This window comes from Callospermophilus lateralis, chromosome 9 (genome assembly GCF_048772815.1).
Source record: "Callospermophilus lateralis isolate mCalLat2 chromosome 9, mCalLat2.hap1, whole genome shotgun sequence".
In the NCBI taxonomy this organism is placed as follows: Eukaryota; Metazoa; Chordata; class Mammalia; order Rodentia; family Sciuridae; genus Callospermophilus; species Callospermophilus lateralis.
In genome coordinates, this window is record NC_135313.1 from 31725709 (window position 1) to 31751140 (window position 25432).

Consider the following 25432-nt stretch of genomic DNA (forward strand, 5'->3'; position numbering starts at 1 on the left):
GTCAAATTGACCACAACACAATAATCGTGGGTGACTTTAACACACCTCTCTTATCACTGAATAGATCTTCCAAACAAAAGTTGAATAAAGAAACTATAGAGCTCAATAACACAATTAATAACTTAGACTAAACTGACATATATAGAATATTTCAACCAGCGTCAAGAGGATACACTTTCTTCTCAGCAGCACATGGATCCTTCTCTAAAATAGACCATATATTATGCCACAAAGCAACTCTTAGCAAGTACAACCATGCGTTTTATCAGATCATAATGGAATGAAATTGAAAATCAATGACAAATAAAAAATAAAAATTTCTGCATCACATGGAGACTGAATAATATGCTACTGAATGAACAATGGGTTATAGAAGACATCAAGGAGGAGATTAAAAAATTCTTACAGGTAAATGAGAACACAGACACAACATATCGAAATCTCTGGGACACTATGAAAGCAGTAATAAGAGGAAAATTCATTTCATGGAGTTCATTCCTTAAAAGAAGAAAAAGTCAACAAATAAATGACCTCATACTACATCTCAAAGCCCTAGAAAAAGAAGAACAAATCAGCAGCAAAAGCAGTAAAAGGCAAGAAATAATTAAAATTGGAGCAGAAATCAATGAAATCGAAACAAAAGAAACAACTGAAAAAACTGACAAATCTAAATGTTGGTTCTTTGAAAAAATAAATAAAATTGACAGTTCCTTAGCCATGCTAACGAAGAGAGAGAAAAAAAAACTCAAAATACCAGCATACGTGATAAAAAAGGCAATACCACAACAGACACTACAGAAATACAGAGGATAATTAGAAATTATTTGAAACCTTATAGTCCAATAAAATAGAGGACATTGAAGGCATCAACACATTTCTTAAGTCATATGATCGGCCCAGGTTGAGTCAGGAAGATATACACAACTTAAACAGACCAATATCAAGTGAGGAAATAGAAAAAGCCATCAAAAGATTACCAACCAAGAAAAGCCCAGGACGGGATGGATACACAGACCAGTTCTACAAGACCTTTAAAGAAGAACTAATACCAATACTCTTCAATTTATTTCAGGAAATAGAAAAAGAGGCAGCACTTCCAAACTCATTCTATGAGGCCAATATCACCCTGATTCCAAAGACACTTCAAAGAAAGAAAACTTCAGACCAATATCTCTAATGAACATAGATGCATTTGACAAAATACAGCACCACTTTATGTTCAAAACACTAGAAAAACTAGGGATAACAGGAACATATCTCAACATAGTAAAGGCTATCTATCTACATTAAGCCTCAGGCCAACATCATTCTAAACGGAGAAAAATTGAAGGCATTCCCTCTAAAATAAGGAACAAGACAGGGATGCCGTCTTTCACCACTTCTAATCAACATAGTTCTTGAAACACTAGCCAGAGCAATTAGACGAAAGAAATTAAAGGGATATGTATAGGAAAAGAAGAACTTAAATTAGCTCTATTTGCTGACAATATGATTCTATACCTAGAAACCCCAAAAACTCCACCAGAAAACTTCTAGAACTAATAAATGAACTTAGCAAAGTAGCAGGATATGAAATCAACACTCATAAATCAAAGGGCATTTCTGTATATCAATGACAAATCCTCTGAGAAGGAAATGAAAAAAACTACCCCATGCACAATATCCTCAAAAAAAAAAAGATACTTGGGAATCAACAAACAAGGTGAAAGATCTATACGACGAAAACTAAAGAACCCTGAAGAGAGAAATCAAAAAAGATCTTAGAAGATGGAAAGATCTACCTTGCTCTTGAGTAGGCAGAATTAGTATTATCAAAATGACCATACTACCAAAAGCACTATACAAATTTAATGCAATTCCAATCAAAATCCCAATGGTATTCCTCATAGAAATGGAAAAAGCAATCATGAAATTCATCTGGAAAAATAAGAGACCCAGAATAGCTAAAGCAATCCTAAGCAGGAAGGGTGAAACAGGTATTGCTATACCAGACCTTAAACTATACTACAGAGCAATAGTAACAAAAACAGCATGGTACTGGCACCAAAACAGGCTGGTAGACCAATGGTACAGAATAGAGGACACAGAGACTAACCCAGAAAATTACAATTATATTAGACAAAGGAGCCAAAAACATGCACTGAATAAAAGATAGCATCTTCAAGAAATAGTGCTGGGAAAACTGGACATGCATATGCAACAAAATGAAATTAAACCCCTATCTCTCACCAGGCATAAAACTTAACTCAAAATGGATCAAGGACCTAGGAATTAAACCAGAGACTCTGCTTCTAATAGAAGAAAAAGTAGGCCCTAATCTTCATTGTGTGGGATTAGGCCCCAACTTCCTTAATAAGACTCCTATAGCGCAAGAATTAAAACCAAGAATCAATAAATGGGATGAAATCAAACTAAAAAGTTTCTTCTCAGCAAAAAAAAAAAAAAAACAATCTGTGAGGTGAACAGAGAGCCTACATCCTGGGAGCAAATTTTTACCCCTCACACATCAGATAAAGCAGTAAGCCCTAGGGTATAAAAAGAACTAAAAAGATAAACACCAAAAAAACAAATAACCCAATCAACAAATGGGCCAAGGACCTGAACAGACACTTCTCAGAAGAGAATATACAATCAATCAACAAATATATGAAAAAATGCTCATCATCTCCAGCAATCAGAGAAATGCAAATCAAAACTACTCTAAGATATCATCTCACTCCAGACATAATGGCAGCTATTATGAAGACACTAAAATAACACTAAAAATAACACTAAAATAAGTGTTGGTGAGGATATGGGGAAAAAGGTACACTCATACATTGCTGGTGGGACTGCAAATTGTGCAGCTAATTTTGAAAGCAGTATGGAGATTCCTTGGAAATCTGGAAATGGAACCACCATTTGACCCAGCTATTCCTCTCCTTGAACTACACCCAAAGGACTTAAAAACAGCATACTACAGGGCCACAGCCACATCAATGTTTATAGCAGCACAATGCATAATAGCTAAACTGTGGAGCCAACCTAGATGCCCTTTAGTGGATGAATGGAAAAAAAAAATGTGGCATATATACACAATGGAATTTTACTCAGCATTAAAAAAGAACAAAATCATGGCATTTGCACGTAAATATATGGTGTTGGAGAAGATAATGCTAAGTGAAGTGAGCCAATCCAAAATCCTCAAGTGCCGAATGTTTTCTCTGATATAAGGAGGTTGACTCATAGTGGGGTAGGGAGGGAGAGCATGGGAGGAATATATGAATTCTAGAAAGGTGGGAGGGAAAGGGAGGTAGCAGGGGATTAGCAAGGATGGTGGAATGTGATGGACATCATTATACAAAGTACATGCATGAAGACTTCAACTGGGTATCAACATACTTTATATACAGAGATACAAAAAATTGTGGTATATGTGTGTATTAAGAATTATAATGCTAAAAAAGTACATGTATAAAGGCATAAATTGGCATGAACATACTTTAGATACAGATATGAAAAATTGTTGTATATGTGTAATAAGAATTGCAATGCTTTCCACTGCTGTCATGTATTTTAAAAAATAAAATCAATAAAATATTTTTTTAAAATGGGCTATATATAATAAAATAAAATTTTAAGAGTAAAAAAAATATATTTAAAGAGACAGACATGGTAATGTACACCTTAGTTCCAGATAATCTGGAAGCTGAAGCAGGAGGATCCATTGAGCCCATGAATTTGAGACCAACCTGAGAAATACAGTGGGACACCATTTCAAAAACAAAAATAAGCAAGCAAACAAATAGCAATAACAAAAAACCCAAACAAATGCACTCAGGTACAAAATAGCACTTGAAGAAATGTGGGTTTTAGAAAACGTGGTTTACAAGTAGGATGTGTGACTAACGGCAGGCAATTTTGTCAACAAAGTGAAAATGAATTTCTAAAAATGGTATAACCTAAAATACCAAGTGTGATCAAAGACAGCAATAAGAGAAGTACATTTCAACTAAAGCAGGTTGGTATTCACACTGTGGTCTACACTAGCTAGACTACAAATACAGCATTTAATTTACAAGAGAAACCCAGAAGAGTAAAGAAATTTGGATAAAGGGACAAGTAATTCATTCAATATTTAGTTACTGAGCAATATTCTCAGAATAGAACATAAAGATTGACAATATCTCAGAATCCCAAGTATTTATAATACAATGGGAATATCCTTCCTTCCTTTTTCCCCCACCAAAAAAAAAAAGAGAAGACCTGGGAAGGAAAGAGAAAAAATTTTAAATCTGAAGGTAAGTAGGATAGGAAAATAGAACATGAAACTCATAGTCAAAAAACCCTTCAAATCCCACCTTGGCCTTGATTTCATATGCAAAATACATATGAAAATGATCACCAATTTTATTTTGTATATGATTATAATATCAAGTGAGATACAGATACAAAAGCATTCTTTAAATTGTAAATGTTTATGTACAAAGAAGATCAAATTTCTTCCTTGTACATGATTCTTTGTAACTAAGGTTTTCACTAATAGGCAGTAGCCACAGTGGACAAATGCCAGCTCCACGAAAGCCAAGACTTTACAAAGACAGAATGAATCATCCCCTAATATCTAAGGTGTTTATGTACAGGCTGAATAGCTTGTGAGCAAAAGTCCAGAAAAACATAACAAGCGGACATACCATGTCTAATTTGCTCATGTCCCCTCCAGGAAATAAACAAAACAATGAGTATGTATAGCATAAAAATGTGTGCTAGATCAGTTTTTTCCTGTATGTAGGATGCAATTATATACTATAATTGTTTTGGGTCAATTTCTCCAAGTCCCAGTTTTCCCATCAAAAGTCTGTTATGATAATTGAATAAAATAATAACCTATAATAAAATATAAATATAAATATAAAATAATAACCTAGCACAAAACAGCTTCATGGTCACTCAACTTTTCATTATTGATAATTCATAGAGTAAGGTTGTCTCATTAAACAAAAAGGAAATGCTGTTCACCATTTTTTTTTTTATCCAGCATTGGGCTCACACATGCTAGGCAAGCACTCAGAGACTCTGAGTTATACCTCTAGCCCTACAATATTTTTTAAAGCAAATAACCACTATCTATCATAATCAAAAGAATTCTGTTCAGAAAAAAACAAGTTCTATAATTTTACAGGAAAATAATGTGCTGATTTCTTAAAAGAGAGAGAGACAGATAAATAAGAAATAGTGTTATTAGCAACTTAGTATTCATTCATTCAACAATTAGTTCTAACCACCCACCATGTGCTAATTATTTGTAATTAAAGGGTTTTTTAATTGAAGGTTTTAGTTAGATATATTCTATAAAATTAAAAAAAAAAAACTGACCTGGATTCTGGCTATAAAAAGGTCCTCCATTCAGCTGATTCTGAAGGCTTGTTTGTGACGTTATGGAAGGAGGACGTCTATAGGGCAAGGAGCCCCCTATTGTTGGGGGTGTATGGCGAGAAGCAGGTCTATTCATGCTGTAGAACTGAACAGGATGACCTGGAAAAGGGATAGAACATAAATCTATCATTAAAAGAAAATCTCAGATAATGAAATACTTTATGTATATTGCCTAAATCTTAATAAGATTATTAAAACAATAATATTTAGCTAATTGCTATCTGAAAATCGACAGATGGCGATTATTGCTCAGCTGTCATTGTATCAAAATTCGAAAAAAAAGTAAATGAAAACATAATTTTGAAAAGCTACATGTAAGTAAATTACCAATTAACATTTGGATTTTATTAAATTAATTATCTGATGGGGTTTTCACAATCAACTAAATTTTGCCTCTTCTATGGTTTGAATGTGTCCACTAAAACTTATCTCCAAAGCAAGAGTATTAAGAGGTGGAATCTCTAAGACATAGTCATGAGGGCTTTGCCCTCATGAATGGATAATGTAGTTATCATAGGAATGGGTTAGTTACAGTGTGGAGTAGGTTTGTTATCAGGGGAGTAGGTAGGTTCCTGATAAAAGAAGGAGTTTGGCCCTATTCACTCTCTCCTTTTCTCTCATACACTCACATTCTGATCATGTATTTGTTAACTTCCACCACATTATGACACAGCAAGAAGGCCCTCAGCATTCAAAGCCCCTAGATATAGGACCTCTTAGCCCCAGAACTATGAACCAAATAACCTCTATTATTTGTAAATTACCCAGTCTGTGTTACTCAGTTAAAGCAGGGAAAAAAAAAAAAAATGGACTAAGACAGCCCTCTTCCTCCAAAAACACAGCAGTCACTAAAGACTGGAAATCAAACTCAACAAGATTAACAATGACATTGGGAAAGCAAAAGAAAAAATGTTTCATACGGTTTTTCCAAAATAATAAATGATGAAAATAATAATAAAACCAAGGTAGAAAAGAAATTTGTTTCAAGGAAAACAGTATTTCAGCAAAAAAGTCTGATGACATAATTCCAAACCAAACACATCTTTATTCAATCCAAAATATCCATCTCTAAATATCTATTTTATTTTAAAATTAGAGTTTATGAAATCTACAACTATGTAAAAAGCTAAGATACAAAAAGTGAGTCAAATATCTTATTTGTAACATTACCCTGAACCTGTTTACCATTAATTTCACTATATTTTGCTATCTTGAAAGTTCAATTGCTGATGCCAGCTGGAGACTCACTTCCCTAATCCATCCAATTTCCTAATACAATTCAGTTCCTAAATTTTACCTTGACTTTATCCCCCCACTTAGCTGCCAGTCAGCTGAGGATCTTCTATTACAGGTACCACTAAAGCTCTCATGAGAGAACACTCTAGCAGGCAACAAAGCAAGTGAGTGAGAAAGAGGATGTGGGAAAAGAAGTAAAAGAAGAGGAGAGGACAGAGAGCCATGCAAAGTAAAATAGTTTATATAACTAAAACTGCTCTTCAGGAGTTCCATAAACTTATAAAACCTAGATTCAAATGGAGTCACATATAAGCACTCAAGATTTACTATAGCATTTACTCTTCTTAGATATACATTAAAACCTACAACTTGGGGCTGGGGTTATGGCTCAGTGGTAGAGCACTTGCTTTGCATGCATGAGGAACTGGGTTCACTTGTCAGCACCACATAAAAAAATAAATAAATAAAGATATTTTGTCCATCTACAACAACAACAACAAAAAAAAAAAATCCACAATTCAATTCTGTTGTATAAAATTAAGCACTCAAGCTTAAACATAATCCAATATGAATTGAGAAATTTTTAACTAAAATAAAAGGTAAATATGCAAACTAAGAAACTATTATTTCAAAGGCACACTTAGTCATTTGAACCACTACACACAAAAACATTTGTAGCATTTTAGTAATAATATCAAAATAATACAAACCTAGGATGATGAATAACATCATTATGAATTGTATAGTTAGATTCAGTCTAAAAGTTCATGTTGTAAACCTGCAGTGACACTGTCCATACTATTAATGGGAGATTTACCTTGTTTGGGGTTAAGACAAAAATTAAAAAAAAAAAAAAAACACTACAGCTAATTATTAGAAGATCTATAAAACCCCAAATTAAAAACTTCCTAGAACACAAAATCTTTGTGTGTGTGTGTCTGTGCGTGTGTGTGTGTGAGACAGAGAGAGAGAAAAAAATAAATATTGGGCATTGAACCCATTGGGCACTCTACCACTGAGCTATACCTCCATCCCTTTTTGTTTTTTTTTATTTGAGATGGGATCTTGCTAAGCTGCCCAGGTTGGCCTCCAACTTGCAATTTTCCTGCCCTTAACCTCCCAAATCACTGGGATTACAGGCATGTGCCACCATGTCTGTCAAAAACAACATCTTTATGACCTTGGGTAAAAAGGTAAAAAGTTTTCATAAAAGCACAAATCCATAGAAGAGAAATAATGACAGATCAAATTTAATAAAAATGAAGACCTCTTCTTATTTGAAAGACACCATTAAGAATATGAAATAGGGCTGGGATTGTGGCTCAGTGAGTACTTGCCTAGCATGAGTGAGGCACTGGGTTCAATTCTCAGTACCACATACAAATAAATAAAATAAAGGTCCATCAACAACTACTAAAAAAAAAGAATATGAAATAACAAATCACCAAATGGAAGAAAATATTTGCAACTCACATAATTGATAAAGGATTCAAAATATAAAAGAACTCTACCCAAAAGAGGGGGGGACATTAAGAAGGTGGGGAGAGGAACAAAACATTTGAATTGACACTTTACTAAAGAAGATATAGAGGACGAACAAGCACATAAAAAGATGCTCAACATCATTATTCATTAGGGAAAGGGAAATCAAAACCACATGGAAAATCACTGCACACTTATTCAAATAGCTAAAAAAAAAAAAAAAATGTTTAAATGACAGCACCAAGTGCTGAAAGGATGCAACTGAAAATCACATCACTACTACTAGGACACCAAATTTTATAGTCACTTTGGAAAACAATTTGGCAGGTTCTTAAGTTGAACATTAACTCACAATGCAACTTAGCAATTCTACCACCTATTTACTTAAATGAAATAAAACCTATGTTTATTTATAAACACTGAAAATGAAAAATAATCCAAATGTCCTTCAACCAGGAAAGTGACAAACTGCAGTATAGCCATACAAAAGAACACTACTCAGTAATAAAAAGGAACAAATATCTAAACATGCAACAATTAAACAAATCTTCCAAATGTGTCTGGCTAAAAAACCAGACTGAAAAGGATACCTAAAGTTAAACTTTAGGTATAAAAGAACAGATATGGAGTTACCAAAAGCTAGGGAAAGGACTGACAGTTTTGGGATGATAGATTATGGGATCTTGGTTATGGTGGTAGTTACACACTGTATGTGTTTGCCAAAACTCAGACATATACAATATAATAGGCAAATTTTACTTTATATAAGTTATACATTAATAAAAAGAAAAAAAGTACTTGATGACTCAAAGATATTGTAAAAAAAGACTATTGATGTAAATTATTAAGATATTTATATTGCTTTTTGTTCTTTAAAAAACAGTTAATTTATTCAATCACATAACAAAAGTTTATTTATTGAACCCTATGAGCCAGGTACTTGCTTCTAAATTATCATTTCATTACTAAAATGTTGACTCATGGGGTGTTCTATCCTTTCCAAGTCTGCAACCAGTTTCAAAATGCATTCTTTACTTATACAGGGGCACAAGAAGATTCCTATACTTAATAAGCAATCTGGTCTAACTAAGTTGTATGTAGAACAACAACAAAAAAGCCTGTGTTTACATTTAACCACTATAGAAAGCTTTCCTTTATAAGTGCTATTATGGAAGCTATCCCGAAAGACGACCATCCAAAATCAAATTTAGCTAAAAGTATCTTTTTTAAAACATGTAAATATATGGTTATAGAGGCATAACTGAATAGTTATTCTGTGAAATTACTTCATTGGCAAGCAAAATACTATGATGATATGTCCAAACACGCATTTTATAAGAGATAAAACCTGTTTACTAACCAGCATCACATTAACTGCTCAAATGTATTTTGTAGCTATTGGGATTTTTTTTTTTTTTGCTATTGGGATTTTACCTGGTGCCCCATCAAAACAGATTCTAGGTTGCAATTTTAAAACACTAAAATATCAGTCAACTTAAACCTGACATCTTTTAAAAGTCCATTGCCCCGGGCTGGGGATGTGGCTCAAGCGCCTGGCATGCTTGCAGCCCCGGTTTGATCCTCAGCACCACATACAAACAAAGATGTTGTGTCCGCCTAGAACTGAAAAATAAATATTTAAAAAATTCATTCTCTCTCTCTCTCTCCTCACTCTCTCTTTTAAAAAAAAAAAAGTCCATTGCCCTATGAATTCCCATGGCTGCTAAAACAAGCAACAGATTGCTATAAAAGACATACAGGGGTTTTCAATTTGTTACATAAAATATTTCCAATGAAAGACATCTGGAATTATTGTCACAGACTTCTTGTTAACTGTGCCACTTGTAACTGCCTGGTGTTCTCATTTCTTGTGCTCTTGTTTGAGAAAATTTCAGGCAAGATGTGAGACTTAGTGTAACAAAGTTTAGTAGAAGGGAAAAGAGAAGGGGGCAAAAAGGCCTTCTCAAGGGAGAGAGTGGGGTCCTCTCAGAGAGGAAAGTGATGATGACATGCCCCCTTTGTTTTTAATTCTCCCATTTTCCTGAGTCCTGGAATCTCTGGTCTACATAAAGGTTAGAAAAGTACCCACCCTCCTCCTTCAGGATATCTTAGGTTCTTAGTTGCAGGGAGGAGGAGTCTTAAATTCCTCAAGCCTGAGAGATTAGTCAGGCCCTGAGAGTTTACAGGTTGTTTGAGGAGGAATGTAACATAATCCTGTTGTTTAAGGGCTGGAATGGTATTAAAAGGCATGTAGGTGGAAGCCAGTACAGTATCCCCTAACTTCATGTTCCTAGGCTCAAGCCTCTCTCTATCTCACTTACTTATTTATTTGTTTGTTTGTTTATTTTGGTGTTAAAGATTGAACCCAGGGGTACTTTACTACTGAGCCACATCCCCAGCACTTTTTGTTTTTTGAGACAGGGTCTCACTAAATTGCTTATTAGGGCCTCACTAAATTGCTGAGGCTGGCCTCTAATTTATAATCCTCCTGCCTCAGCCTCCTGAATTGTTAAGATTACAGGTATACGCTACTGTGCCTAGCCTCATAACAATATTTCTAACAACCACCTCTCAAAACTGTATAGAAGGTAGCATCACACTAAATTCATAAAACTTTAATAGAATGAAATTTAAGCTATTAAAAATGTGTACTTTTGCTACCCTACAAGAAAAACATATGACACTTTATCATAATTTTCTCAAGAAATTCTAATTCTTGGTTACATGACACTTTCTATTAGAATTCATCTTTTTTTTTTTTTTTTTTTTTATGGTGAGGGGGGCACTGGGGATTGAACCCAGGGGCGCTTTACCACTGAGCTAAGTCCCCAGGCTTTTTTTTTTTTTTTTTTTGAAGACAGGGTCTTACTAAGTTACTGAAGTTGGCCTTAAACTTGCAATCCTCCTTCTTAGCCCCCTGAGTCACTGGAATTACAGGTCTTTGTATTTTTTTTTTTTTAATATAAGTAGTACAAACAAACAATAACAAAATCATGAAGCTGGAGATCCAAGTAAGAGAATAGCCAAATGACTGGATCTACCTGCAAAGAAATAAGCTAATACTCACCTGTAGGGGGATTAGAAGAAACAACAGGGGGAGTTGGAGAAGTGAAGCCATCAGCAAGGGTCTGGGCACCCCCAGCAGCAGCCTCTGGGGCAATGGAGGAGGGAACAGTAGCAGGAACAAGAGGGGCAGGAGCAGATGCAGAAGTAGCAGGAAGGGGAGGAGTGCCAGAGGAGCCAGCAGGGGCTGAGGGGAAAGAGGAGTAAGAGGCAGCATTAATGAGGCAGTCACTTTAAGCGGGATTAGAAAAGGCATTAGAGTATCTAATGTTAGATATTCAGTGCTTTAACATTAACCAAAAGAATAGGGAGATGGAAAAAAAAAAAAAAAGAAGACTGAGGCTTATGTTAAAGGTTATTAGGTATGCAGAAAATAATTCAAGATGCTCAGGATAACGTACAAAATTTTTAATTCATTAAAAACAAACTTTCCTTTTTATTCAAAAACCACAATCTGGAAGAAAAGAGCTGCCCACACATTGTTAATTTTAGTATAAAATACCATAAATAGGAAAGAAAAATCTAAAGAACAGTATTCCATTTGAATAATATAAATCAGAAAAAAGACATATACTCATACACTCAAGGTAAAATTATGTTAAAAAAAGAACTTAAGTCTTTTTCATGATTTTTAAAAAATATTTATTTTTAATTGTAGTTGAACACAATACCTTTATTTTATTTATTTATTTTTATATGGCGCTGAGGTTGGAACCTAGGGCCCTGCACATGTTAGGCGAACACTCTACCGCTGAGCCACAACCCTAGCCCTTTATGATTTTTTTATTTTATTATCTAAAGACTATAGAGGTTTAGCGCAGAGATGAAATGCTTGCCTATCTGGTGCAAGGATCTGAATTTGAACCTGAGTTATGAAAAACAAAAACAAAACAAACCAGGTCTTATGTACTCGTTATAACTAAACTAAATATTTAATAATCTATCCTGATGTCTTTTGAGTCATGCTTTTAATTTTTATATCCTCAGATCAAATAAGCACATTTTTTCATTTCAGAGAAAAAAGGATAGCATTTCAGAGACTATTAAATTCCAATAATCCACTAAATTTAACAGTCGAAACTACTTTCCTATTTTGCCATCCTTTATCACCAGTAGGATTCTCATGCCAAGTCCCCCCTGTGTCCAAAGATATACACTGTCATAAACTAGCTGGAATTAAACATTAACTCATACCAAAGTAGCACCTGAAGCATCAAAGTACCAACTGAGCCACAGCACCAAAGGGATAAAATCAAATAACAGAAAAGTACACAAGGCTGGGGCTGGGGCTCAGAGGTAGAGCACTTATCTCACTTGTATGGGGCCCTGGATTCAATCCTCAGCACCACATAAATCAAATAAAGATATTATGTCCACCTACAACTAAAATAAAATATTTTAAAAAATAATAGAAAAATACAAAAAGAGCAAAAATTTTACCAATAATTTGGTTAAAAATAATAAATACATAAAGACTTGTCATGAAGTTCATGAAGTTCTAAGAGAAGAAAAAAATCCTGATTAAGAAGAAAGTTTACTATAATTACATTAAAAATTGAAGTAAAATTCACAAAAGAAAAGCAATGATTACTGTTTTACCTGGAAACACACTGGGAGGAGATGGAGTAGGAACAGCAATAGGAACCCCCACACTCCCACTTCCACTGTTCTCCCGGCTGCTGCTCCGACTACTTGGGTGGCTTCCTCCACTACTCCCACTGCTACTAAAGAAATAAAAGCCACCAAAATATGAGTATTTATATAGTAATATATCATTAGCATTTCCCAAAAATTGCTGAAATGAAAATAGCTATAAGAAAGACAATTCAAAAACCTTCCCCTTCAAGTATGAATTTCTTAATAAAGTTGGGGGAGAGCTGAGTTCAGTTAGCTTGTTTTGATAACTTTTAATAAGCTGTATTAAAAGAAACTGAAAAAGAAGACAAAAATTCTCCATAAATGTTGGAGCTCAACAAATCAAAATAACAAATATTACCTTCTTATATTCCAGTTTAATGCCCATCTGAAGAAACTTCTTTTACAATAAAAACATTTTTCTGAACAAATTATCTTATTTCAATTTGTAACGATATCTTGATATACTATCCCATACTAGTGTTTTGTCGTGTGTAGTTTTTCATCTGTAAAGTTCCACCAAAAAACAACTTGAAATTTTCCGCATCTGGTCCATAATTTCTTTTTTTTTCCAGTTCAACTGAACTATTATCTTTGTAGAGAAGTTTGCACTTTGAAATGTCTGTTCTTTTTCTACTTCCTGGCTGCTCAAAGTTACATCAGAACATGAGGAGAGAGAGGTGGAATCAGATGAGGTTTGGGAGAGTAGAGTGAGGAAAAGAACTTAGAACTTAGCACTTGGAATATGAGAGAGATTTAACTGAAGTTATCTGAACAGAATATGGTACTATGACCATCACATTTTGTGCTGAGGCAGAGAAAATACCTGTAAGTTCGATTTCTTTGATTCACAGAAGCTGTCCTCACAGGGCTCTGCTGCGAGGGAGCCATATTACGGGTTGGGCTAGGTACGTAATCATTTGGTACCACTGGAGGACGCACTGGCTCCAGTGTGCGATAGGGGGAGTGCCGCCTACAAAAAGAAGAGCGTATGTATTGTGTGATTAAGCAAGTTTCGGCACAATAAATTCCAAGAGCTGCCAATAGTGAAGTACAATTTACAATCAAAAATAGGAAATGTGTTTTAACCCAGCTACCAATTTTAGTCTTTCCTAAAGTATCACTTCTCCAACATTAGGGTTTTGGTAAGTATGCACTATTATTTTTCAGTTTCCGACCTCATTTCCCTGTGCTAATCCAATTCTGTTCCTTTATTTTCAGAGATCCCAAGAGTTTTCCACCATTGAAGCCAATAATTCCTACTCTATTCTTTTCTTAGAAAAAGTGTGAATTATTTTAGTATGTCAAAGTATCCCATTGCACTGCATGAAGCACCATCTTCCTCTCCCCTCTCTCCCTAAACCAAAAATGTTCAAAGACAGACACAAGAAATCCAGATTTTGGAATCACAAGCCCCACTCTGATGATCAATACCAATCCCAACAATTCACTTCCCTTTCTCTGTTAATCTCATCTGCCATTCTCACAGCCTTACTTTCTCCCTCAACTTTCACCTTAGTTTCTCTCCAACTTCTCAAAATTCCACATTTACAAGGGCAAGAAAAAAATTTTAATAGGTCACTTAAATCCTTCTACATTATTTACTTTTAACTGTAAAACACAAACCAGACTGATATTATTAACACGCATTTCCCTCTTTTTCACAATTTTCCCTTTTAGAGAAGAAGATGAGATTAAGAAAATAAAATAGGAAGTAAAATTCACAGTGCAACATTAGTGATTATTAAATTAATTCTCTATTTGAAGTTTTTGAATCTTCATGACAATGATAAATAACATCTTATAGATGAGATCTTGGTCTTTAAAAGAACAAACGTTGGAACATCAATATTTAAAAATTAAAAAGCTTTCTTCTCCTGAAATGATATTGTTCAAATGACTTATATATTTTTCAATAATTGACTTCCCAAAAGGCTCCCAGAGTTCCTCTAAGTATTGCTCCCCTGGACAACTCAAGTTATGGATCAATGATTTTGAATGAGATCATTTTGTAATAAATGACCTTGTGACTCTAATACCCTCAAAGTCTCCCTGCATAAATATACATATTAATAATTAAAAGTAGATAAGGTGCTGGATAGGAGAGTAGCTCAAAGGGGAAAAAGGAATGTCAAGACTCTAGATTTAAAATGCTTTAGAGCCAGGCATTGTGACTCATGCCTGTAATCCCAGCTTGTCCAGAGGTTGAGATGGGAGAATCTCCAGTTCAAGACCAGTCTCAGCAACTTGGCAAGACCCCGTCTCAAAATAAAATAAAAAGGGCCGGGAATGTAGTTTAGTAGGTTCAAGCCTCAGTACCAATAAATAAATATATACATACATACACATATACTAAAAAGTAGTTCAGATATCTCTGAAATTATAATATAAATACAAAAATGAAACAGGAAATTTATTAATTTTTAAGAATCTAATTTTTAGATAGTGTTTCCCAAATGATTAAAAAAAAAAAAAAGAAAGAAATGTTCTATTTCATCCAGGGAGAAAACCCTTTGCTAACTGAGAACACAGTGAGGAAAATGACATAAACAAAGTCAAAAAAATAATAATTAAAAAAAAAAAAAAAACAAGGGAAGAAGAACAAAATATGATGACAAAGGCAAAGACTGTGAAAAAAAAAAAATTAGGCTGTGACCATCAACTGACCGAGAGATGCTAATCAACTCTGGTCTCCAAGATCTTGCAGAACTATTGCTAATATCCAAGGAAAATAAATACTGGTATATGAATAAATCATCAAACTTTCAGAGCAAACTAAAATTTTATTTTACTAGAGATTACACAGGCTATCTTGCTAATAATCTTGATTTAAAACCTAATAATATCCATTAGATGCTTTATATAACAGAAATGTAAACATTCTCCAGAAAAATAAATAGTTCCTCCATATTATTCTACTCTTACCACTGCACCAATACCCTACAACATCATCTTAATTCTATCCTGAAATTTAAATGTTACTTGATATACTAGACTGTTTCCTCTCTGTTGTAAGCATAAAACCGGTCTACTCCTGGTTGGTAATCATGTTTATTCTGTCTACTCCTACTCTCATTCTGTTTCCAACAATATTCTCCTTTATATCCCAATTCATTGTTGTCCCATCCTGATCCACAATGGTTGGTTTTGTTTTGGGTTTATTTGTTTTGTTTTGTTTCAGGGGAAGAGGGTTCCTGTATATGTGTACGTGTGTATGTGTGTGTGTGTGTGTGTGTGTGTGTGTGTGTGTACATACACTGGGATTTTTGCTATTTACTGTTATTTATTTTTTTGGTGAGGGGGCCAAAAACAAGATTGCCAATTTAAAACTTTTAGTATATATCATAAAGCCAATGGTTGTCAAAGCATTTTGTCTTTGTATTATATATTTTTAAAAATCCAATTTGTGGTATAGTGACCCTGAAAAGGTAACAGAAGATAAATATTACCCCCTTTTACAGATGAAAAAACTGAATTGTTGAGAGACTGAATATAAAGGACCACAGGGCAAGCCACAAGCCAGAACTTTAGCCAATTGTCTTCTGGGCTATATTTTATGCCCACCTGATCATAAATCTCAATCATGATAACTAAGCTTGTATTATGATGTTACAGAAAAAAAAAGTCAAGCTTTTCCATTAATTGACCATTCTGCCAAAAGTTAAATCCAGAGCCCAATTCTATAGCTCTAAATCAAAACTCAACAGTATCATAACAAGGTATATTGAATTTTATAATCTATACAGCCTTCTTGGGAAGGGTAATCCAATACAACTATAATATAAAAGGACTGCAAAATATTTCTGGAAAAACAAAAAGTATAATGATTAAGATGGTAATTTACAGGAGCTGGGCTGTAGCTCAGTGGTAGAGTGCTTGCCCAGCATTTGAAGCCCTGGGTTTGATCCCCAGCACTATTTAAAAAAAAAAAAAGACTGCACTTTATAATAAACCATGAACTTGGGCTAGGATTATATCTCAATTTAAAATTCATTAGAAAAATAATTTCTAACCAAATATCTTTAATGTATAAAGATGTGCTTCCCAGAAAAGGGGAAAAATTACAAACCCAAGAAATAATCCTGGGGAAAAAATCTTTTTTTGTAAATATTTTTTAAAAATCATTTTTAACACAACACTGCATGTAATTATTTTCTATTATACTTAGTTATATACTCACCCAAGTGTCCCTTTCCCTGACATAGGGGGACTGGGGGGTTTCTGAGTTGGAGGTGTTGTACGTGGCAGCCCACCCATCTTCATATTCTGGGTACTCACCTAAAAAATTTCGAGGAAAACTCAACTTAACTTGCATGCAGTGAAATAAAGTACTGGGGGAAAATAATGCTATGCTATTTAACAAAGGAAGGGAAGGTTTAAATACAGGAAAAAAATTAGAGGCCATGCATTTCATATGCAATTTCTAATCTACTATTATTCTACAGTTGTACTCAAAGGACTCTTCCTAACATGATTTTCAAATGATTATAAACTTGTATGCAAAGAATTTATTTGCCATTAGGCCATCACACCAACAGATCACTGGTTAGATTATATGATGTTACATTCAACTGAAGAAACTGCTAACTATTAAATTTTTACTTTTAATAAAAAATAACAATCAGAAACAATAGAGTCTTCAAGTAATTCCTTATTTTTTAGTTAGCTTCCTTTAGACAGTAACTACATAAAACAAAACGTTTCCCAACTAAAAATACCCAACTATGCATATGATCCACTGTAATTAGAGGATATAAAATAAATTGTATGATATATAGAAAGAAAACTTTAGTTTTTTAAAGTTACAGATCACCCTCACAATTCGAATTCTTTAATGTTCTATTATGAGGAAATGACCTACCTGACAACTGCTAGAAATTAAAGCATATTCCCAAACATCTGAACCAGAAAGTTAGGACAGAGGTATTTCATTCAACTATGAGTAGCACAAAGGGCCACTGGCAACATCCTGCTTCCAATGGGAATTTGGCCACTCAGGCCCAAACTAAAGGTTAATTCAGGCATAAGAAGGTGTGATATAGTCCTTTATCAGAGTTGGACCATGACTCTACTTACTATTCTATTCTCAATTGAACATAAAAGTATAGAAAACATGGATAATCTGGGAAAAACGAATGTCACCAAAGGAAAAAGAGAAATTTCTAGCAATCTGAACATCTTACAAAGAACTAACAGAAGTTATTCACAAATTCAATTCAAATGCAATCTCAAGTTGTTTGAGACTACCAATAGGTTAAGTTAATGCCCACAATGGGCACCTGACCCTATTTTAATCCTCTAATATTATAAACTGCTGGCTTTAAAACACACTTCAAAAAAAAACATTTTAACTTTCTAATAAAAATATATTTTGAGTATTCAAATTACATTTGTAAAATGAAGCTGTAAGATATTATATCAATGAAGTCAGAATACATTTATAATTTCAATTTTAAAATGTAAGTTTTAAAAAAACAAATCATAATTGCATACTGATGTATCAAGGCTGTCAAAATCAACTCTGGCCTGGGTGATATTTTTTAATTCTAAAATACTACTTTGTTATCTGAGTAGGCAAGAAATAACATATCAAGAAACAAATTCTTCAAATGAATAGCCCAGTGAACAAGTTGTGTGTGATGTTAAAACAATCTTTAATGACAAATGATACCTTGAAATATCAATATTATTAAAATGAAGCATTTATCTGTAATCCTTTTGTTGCCGCTTTTAAACCATAAATACAAAACAAACCAATTATCAAGTAAGAATAAAAATTAACTATCCTTGCTCTCCTCCTCATTAAAAAGCAGAGGGCATACTAATCATATCTTACAATGAAAATGCTAGAAGGTTTTTTTTTAATCAATCCACATTTGAGGAAAATTTTAGGAATAATCTCACAAATAACCAATATAGCTTTTAAAACTGTAGATCTTCATTCAATGATACCACAAGATTTTAAAGTGTAGTAACCAAAGTCCTTTAAGCTCAACCTTAAACAACATAAAACCCAAAGTTATCAGTGATGAGGGAGAAGTGAACCAAGCACTAAACTATAAATCAATTTGCTAGAAACAGGAAGGAAAAGGAGCAAGAATAGAAAAGGAGTTAAAAAAAAAAAAAAAAAAAAGGATTTTATTCTATACATGGGATAGCAAAAATACTTGAAAATAACTTTGCAATTTGATTTGTTTTAGGATTTGGTATATGAGTGTTTTTGTTTAAAATTGCAGTATCTTTAGAACTTGCTCCAAAAATAGATTCAAATTAACAATCCATAAATTAAAGTCTCCTGAACATCTAAACAAACAAAACTCAATATATTTTATAATCCATAGAATCCTCAAATGATTGTACTTGTTTGGTTAATGGGTTAGATGAGTAACTTAAATCACTTAAGAAACCAAAAAGATGCTGAGTAAAATCCAGTCTAATTTTATACTTCATTGATACTGTATTATTTTTCAAACAAGCTGAAAGAGTTTGCAATATTTTCCAAAGACCATTTTCTTTGTGAAAAATATTTCTGTGCTAATTTAAACAATAATTACACCACACGGAATATAAATACTGCCACCTACATTAAAGAAATAGAACAGAAATAAATGCCAAAAGAAGCCGGGCACAGTGGCACATACCAGTAATCCCAGTGGCTTGGGAGGATGAGGCAGGAGGATCGCAAGTTCAAGGACAACCTCAGCAACTTAGCAAGGCCCTAAGAAACCCAGCGAGACCCTGTCTCCAAATAAAATAAAAAAAAAAGGGCTGGGAATGTGGCTCAGTGTTTAAGTACCCTTGAGTTCAATCCCCTGTATCGTAAATGAATAAATAAATGATAGATAGATAGATAAATGCCAAACAAAACAATTTCTGTGTAAAAGGAGAACATGTGTTATAATTAAGCAAAACACTTGACTACATTGTGTGTTGATAGAGGTGAACTTCAACATTTGTATGTGTATGTACATATGCTTACACCAACAACTCTGAACAAAGACAAAGCAAGACTAGAGCTGCTTCATAATGGTAATTAGTCTTGAAATATTTTTTTTAATGAAATTTTTTTAAAAATATTTTTTAAAAGGCCAAGTGTGGTGATGCAAACCTGTAAACCCATCTACTTGGGAGGCTGAGGTGGGAGAATTACCTGAGCCAAGGAGTTTGAGTCTAGCCTGGACAATATAGCAAGACCCCAGAAGGGCATCCAGGATGGGGGGATATAGCAGAATTATCATCTGGCACATAAATGTCTAGTTAATGGTCCTGAATCAGGAACAGTAGTGTTCATTATACTTTTCAAAGTTTTATTTGTGAGTTGGAATGAATCTTTATACTGGCTGACAACAATAATTGTATTATGTATTCCAAATATTGTATTATTTATTGCAAAAAAATCCCTGTAAGATAAGTGAAGAAAGTATTAGGCACAAGGAAGAACAGCAGGAAAAGCTTCTTCTTCTTTTTTCCCCCCCTTACTGGAGAGACACCTTCAAAACTGAAGAAATATTTCATTTAGGTCATGAAGATTAATGCTTGGCCATTCCTCAATACCTTCCTCTAGGCCTATGATAAAGGAATGCAAATGATATTGAAGGTATGAGTTCCCTTGTTTGGAGATTTCTACACATCAGGTCAATTATTATACCTTAATATTTCTACAGTACTCCCAGCTTTCCTGCTACATTCTTCTGGTGCATTCAATACCTCCTGAATGTTGATATATCATGGTTATGTACCACATAACAATGTTTCACTCAATAACTGACTGCCCTCGGTATAAGTATACTCCATGATGTTCACTCAATGAAAAAATTACCTAATGGCATATATATATCCCTATTATTAAGTAATGTATGGCCATATAATTTTGATTTAAAATGGCAGGGTTTTCTAGCATTCTCTGAACTTCAGAGGATTACTTCTAAAGCATTATTTCTAAAGCTGGTCAGCCACTTATCTCTACTTCACAGAAGTCATCACCTCCTACTGACAGATGATCTACTGCAATAGATCAGAAGTAGATGTATTCTAAAATAATATGTGATATATCCCTCATTTTATCAATCACCTACCAGACTATTATGTATAAGAATACAGGCCTATAGATAAAGGAGAGAGTCTGGGGAATACAATGGTCTATAAAAGTAATAAATACTACTAATATATTTAAAACAAAAAGAAATGTTTACAAATTCTACAGAAATCAAACAAAAAAAGAAATACCAATATGCGAAGAAATTGTTAGAAAGTTTCAGAGAGAAATAACTGAGCTACACTATTAAATTAAAAAAGAAAAGGAATAGAGGAGATCAAGGGGATTGAGAGAGGGGGAGGAGGGAAGGGCATGGGAAAGTACTAGGGAACAAATCTGCCAAATTGTGTACATATACTATATACTGCAATGAATCTCACATATATATGTGAGAAAATGCACTAATTAAAATAGCAGTAACAAGAGAAGGGAGATCAGTTAAGTAGGGCAAGCAAATCCAGGAAGGAAGGAGGAAAGGGTAAGGGAAGGTACTGAGGAATAACAACAATCAATTAGGTGCATATATGAACATGGCATTATGATCCCACTATTATGTATAATTTTAATGCACCACTTAAAAAAATAAAAGTGCACTTAGCATGCCAAGGCCTTGGGTTCAATCTCATCACCACAAAGAAAAAATCTGATTTAAAAATACAAAGAGAAGGGGCTGGAATTGTGGCTCAGTGGTAGAGTACTCATCTAGCATGCACGAGGCACTGGGTTCGATCCTTAGCACCACATAAATGTAAAATAAAGATATTGTGTCCACCTTAAAAAAACTAAAAAATACAAAAATTTTTGGGCTGGGATGTAGCTCAGTGGCAAAGCATCTGCCTTGCATTCGCAAAGCCTAGTTCCAAAAAAAAAAAACTTGTTTTAAATACAAAGAGGAATGTGTGTAGGTTATGTCTGTATATGGAATAGAGGATGGGATAAAACTTGTCAAGTACCTCTGAACCTTCATTCTCTGTCCAGCATTATTCTCCACTATATTCCCATTCAGTGCATAATTCTTTGGATTCCTAGAGTAGAGTTTTTTGGTGCAAAGAGCAAAAGATGTTACTATCTAAATGTGATGTTAAGGGATGTCATCTAAGTATAATTCCTTGTTAGACCTTTCTAGGAGCCTCTCAGTTGGACCTGTCTCCTACATGGGAACAGACCCTGAACTCAGGAAGGTTAAGAAGGAATCACAGTGGGAAACAAGCATGGCATAGCAACTGATCTAAATCTTACAGGTAAAGGATCTATTTCTGTGTTTTCTTCAGTTACTATTTCTGTGTACCTCTATCACTTTGGAAGTTAACACATTAATAACCAAAATTTAAAGCCAGCTTTTAGAGGAAAAGGATGAAGACAGTCACATATCCTGCTTTTGGGTCTTCCCATTTATAAGGAAATCAGAATCTCCCCACAATTCCACATACCTAACTCACCTAACCTGAGGGTTCAAAGTCAACGCCCATCAATACACAAGGTATATATCTGCCTGGGCTCCTCTAGTCAGCCTTATTTACCATAACCAGGTGAAATTTCTGTGACCATAGTTAACACCAGTTAATGACTCAGAACTCAGTCATCTTGTCTAATGGTTACCACTGACTATGCTGAAGACATGGAAACAACAGGATGTCAGATAGAAAAAATACTTGAAAAGATATTATAAAGTTTGGTTTAATAAATAACTAAGAGGGGTCTGGGGGTGTGGCTCAGTGGTAACAGTGCTTGCCTAGCATGTTCAAGGCCCTGGGTTCGATCCTCAGCACCACATAAAAATAAACAAAATAAAACTATTAAAAAATAAAAAAATAACTAAGAGAAACATATATTAAGTTTGGTGAAAATCATTTTTTTAATATTTGTTGATTGACCTTTATTTATTTATTTATTGAATTTATTTATATGTGGTCCTGAGACTCGATCCCAGTGCCTCACACATTCCAGGCAAGTGCACTACTGCTGATCCATAACCCCAGCCCAATGAAAATAATTTTATTAACATTTTATTTGGGGGCTCAGGCTACAGCTCAGTGACAGAGCACTTGCCTAGCATATGTGAGGCACTAAGTTAAATACTTAGCACCACATAAAAATAAACAAATAAAATAAAGACATGCTGTCCATCTGCAACTATAAAAAAAATTTTAAACATTTTATTTGACAGATTCCTGAATATAGTTGAATTATTTTAACATTAATCCTCCAAAATAATAAAACATTACTGAAACAAATCACAACAGGAATATATCTCTAATTAAATTACTTTTTTTCCCCCTAGTGCTGGGAATCAAACCCAGGACTTCACACATGCTAGCCAAGTCCTCTATCACTCAATAATACGCCCAGTCCTGATCTCAAATTTTTAATTTGTAATTTGTTAAATATTACCATGAATTTTGCTGTTTTATATACAATCAATATTCACCTTTAAAAACTCTTAAAGTGAACTTATATCAAAATACATATTTTATATAGTTATTTGAAAAAAGACATTTTTTGTAAGATACATGATACTGCAACTTAAACACATAACACTGAATATTTTGTGCTTCTCAGTTTCTTTATATTAATTAATAATCAGAAAATGACAGATTGTCCAAAAGGTATACAGTAAAGCATACCATTTATAGAATAAAAAGGCTATTACACAGGGGGAGGTTTAAATACAACACATATGTTGGCTCTCCAATCCATAACAAATTTTTACACTTAAAAAATTCAGCTAATTTTATTTCCTAACAACATTTTATGATAGAGTAGCTTACATTTCAGTTTCACAAAATATAATAATGTTACAAAATAACCATTCATTCAACAGATACTTACTAAGCACCTGATGTCTGTCAGGCCCTATTCTAGACACAAAGGATAAAGCAGTGAAGGAAACAGACAAAATATCTAACCTCAAGTAACATGAAGACATATACAAAGCTGCATGACAAAAATAAAATAAACAGGTTTTTTTTTTTGGGGGGGGGGTTAAAAGGCCAGGCACCAAATATCTTTTTGCTCCCCATATGTAATATTCTACATAAGAACAAAGAATGGAAATCCAGCCCTGGAATCTCTTACCTTAAATCTAAGCAACCACTTAATGCATAAATGGAGCAAATAAAAGAGGTAAGGAAAAAAAGCATTGAAAGGTTAGTTGGAACTTCAGGATGTGAAGAGAAAGGAAAAAAAACAGAAAAACAAGTTAAGCATTCAGCATTAACAAAATAATGTTTCAGTAGATCATAGAAAGAGTGGTTAAAGCAGAATGTGTCATGAACAAGAGTTTCTTTGATGAAATTATTTAAAATATTATTTTCATCAAAAACTTAATTTCATTAAAGATTTATTCAAATTAGTGATCCTTGAACACTAAAATACAATGAAGGGACTACAAAGTCCTAAAAAAATAACATTTTACTTTGAAGAGTAAACAAAAATCACTGAAAGGAAATCACCTTTTAATTATATAAATAGACAAGCACAAATGTAAATTTGTTGCATTCCAAGTGTCTTTTGGCATTAGATTCTGGCAGTATCCTAAAACAGTCTATCAGAAGTTGTTAGCATTGAATAAGTTTTCCCAAGTTAGAATAAATTTCAGTTATTAATTAACCATTCAATTGCGTATCCTATTTCAAAATGTTCTAATTAGGAATTAAGATGCATGTAGGTATCAATTATAAAAATAAGTATCAAATTCCAGATAATAATGTTTTCAAAACTCTGAAGGAAAATATTTTAAAACTAAATTTGTACCTAAATTTACATAAAATTTATATTTAACTGACTTATGTCCATAAAAGTATAGATGTATTTTTTTAAATATGTTTATATATATTTGGGGCTGGGGTTGTGGCTCAGCGGTAGAGCACTCGCCTAGCATGTGCAAGACCCTGGGGTTTGATTCTCAGCACCACATAAAAATAAAATAAAATAAAGGTATTGACAACTACAACTAAAAACTATATATTACAACTAAAAACTATATATTAAAATATATATACTTATATGTTTATATTACCAACTGCATGAACTATAGAGTTTCACTATAGGCATATATCCATATATACCCAAAGTCATATTTGATAAGTCATTGTCTTTTTTTAATGTTTATTTTTTAGTTGTAGGTGGACATAATACCTTTATTTTTATTTTTAATGTAGTGCTGAGGATTGAACCCAGTGCTTCACATGTGCTAGGCAAGCACTCTACCACTAAGCCACAACCCTAGCCCAATCCATTATTTTTTAAATCCCTGATTAAATATAAATTTTAATACTTAGCTGAGGCTCTAAATGTTTTAAGTACAAATACCAATTTAAAAGAAATCCACATGCTATTCTGTTGTGGCTGGTGTTTTTGGGTTTTCTTTCATTCGTGTATGTGTGTGTGTGTGTGTGTGTGTGTGTGTGAGAGAGAGAGAGAGAGAGACAGAGAGAGAGAGAGAGAGAGACAGAGAGAGAGATTTTGCAGTGCTGGGGATCAAATCCAGGGCCTTACACAGGCAAAGTGCATGTTCTACCACTGAGCTACATTCCCAGTCCTCCTCAGTTTTGACCATGGCACTTG

General features: G+C 33.8%; 1 protein-coding gene across 8 annotated transcripts in view; it reads right to left on the reverse strand.

Annotated features, from left to right (window-relative positions):
- Positions 1-25432, reverse strand: part of Abi2 (abl interactor 2) — a 108647-nt gene that overhangs the window by 32801 nt on the left and 50414 nt on the right. For 4 of the 8 annotated variants that reach the window (XM_076866914.2, XM_076866912.2, XM_077110242.1 and 1 more), the window contains exons 4-7: positions 17012-17109; positions 13658-13804; positions 12796-12917; positions 5356-5514 (exon numbers count right to left, since the gene is read on the reverse strand). In XM_076866914.2, coding sequence (XP_076723029.1) covers positions 5356-5514; positions 12796-12917; positions 13658-13804; positions 17012-17109 — 526 coding nt within the window. Of the gene's footprint in view, positions 1-5355; positions 5515-12795; positions 12921-13657; positions 13805-17011; positions 17110-25432 lie in introns of all 8 variants that reach the window. The other 4 variants (XM_076866913.2, XM_076866911.2, XM_076866910.2 and 1 more) reach the window with 1 other exon arrangement.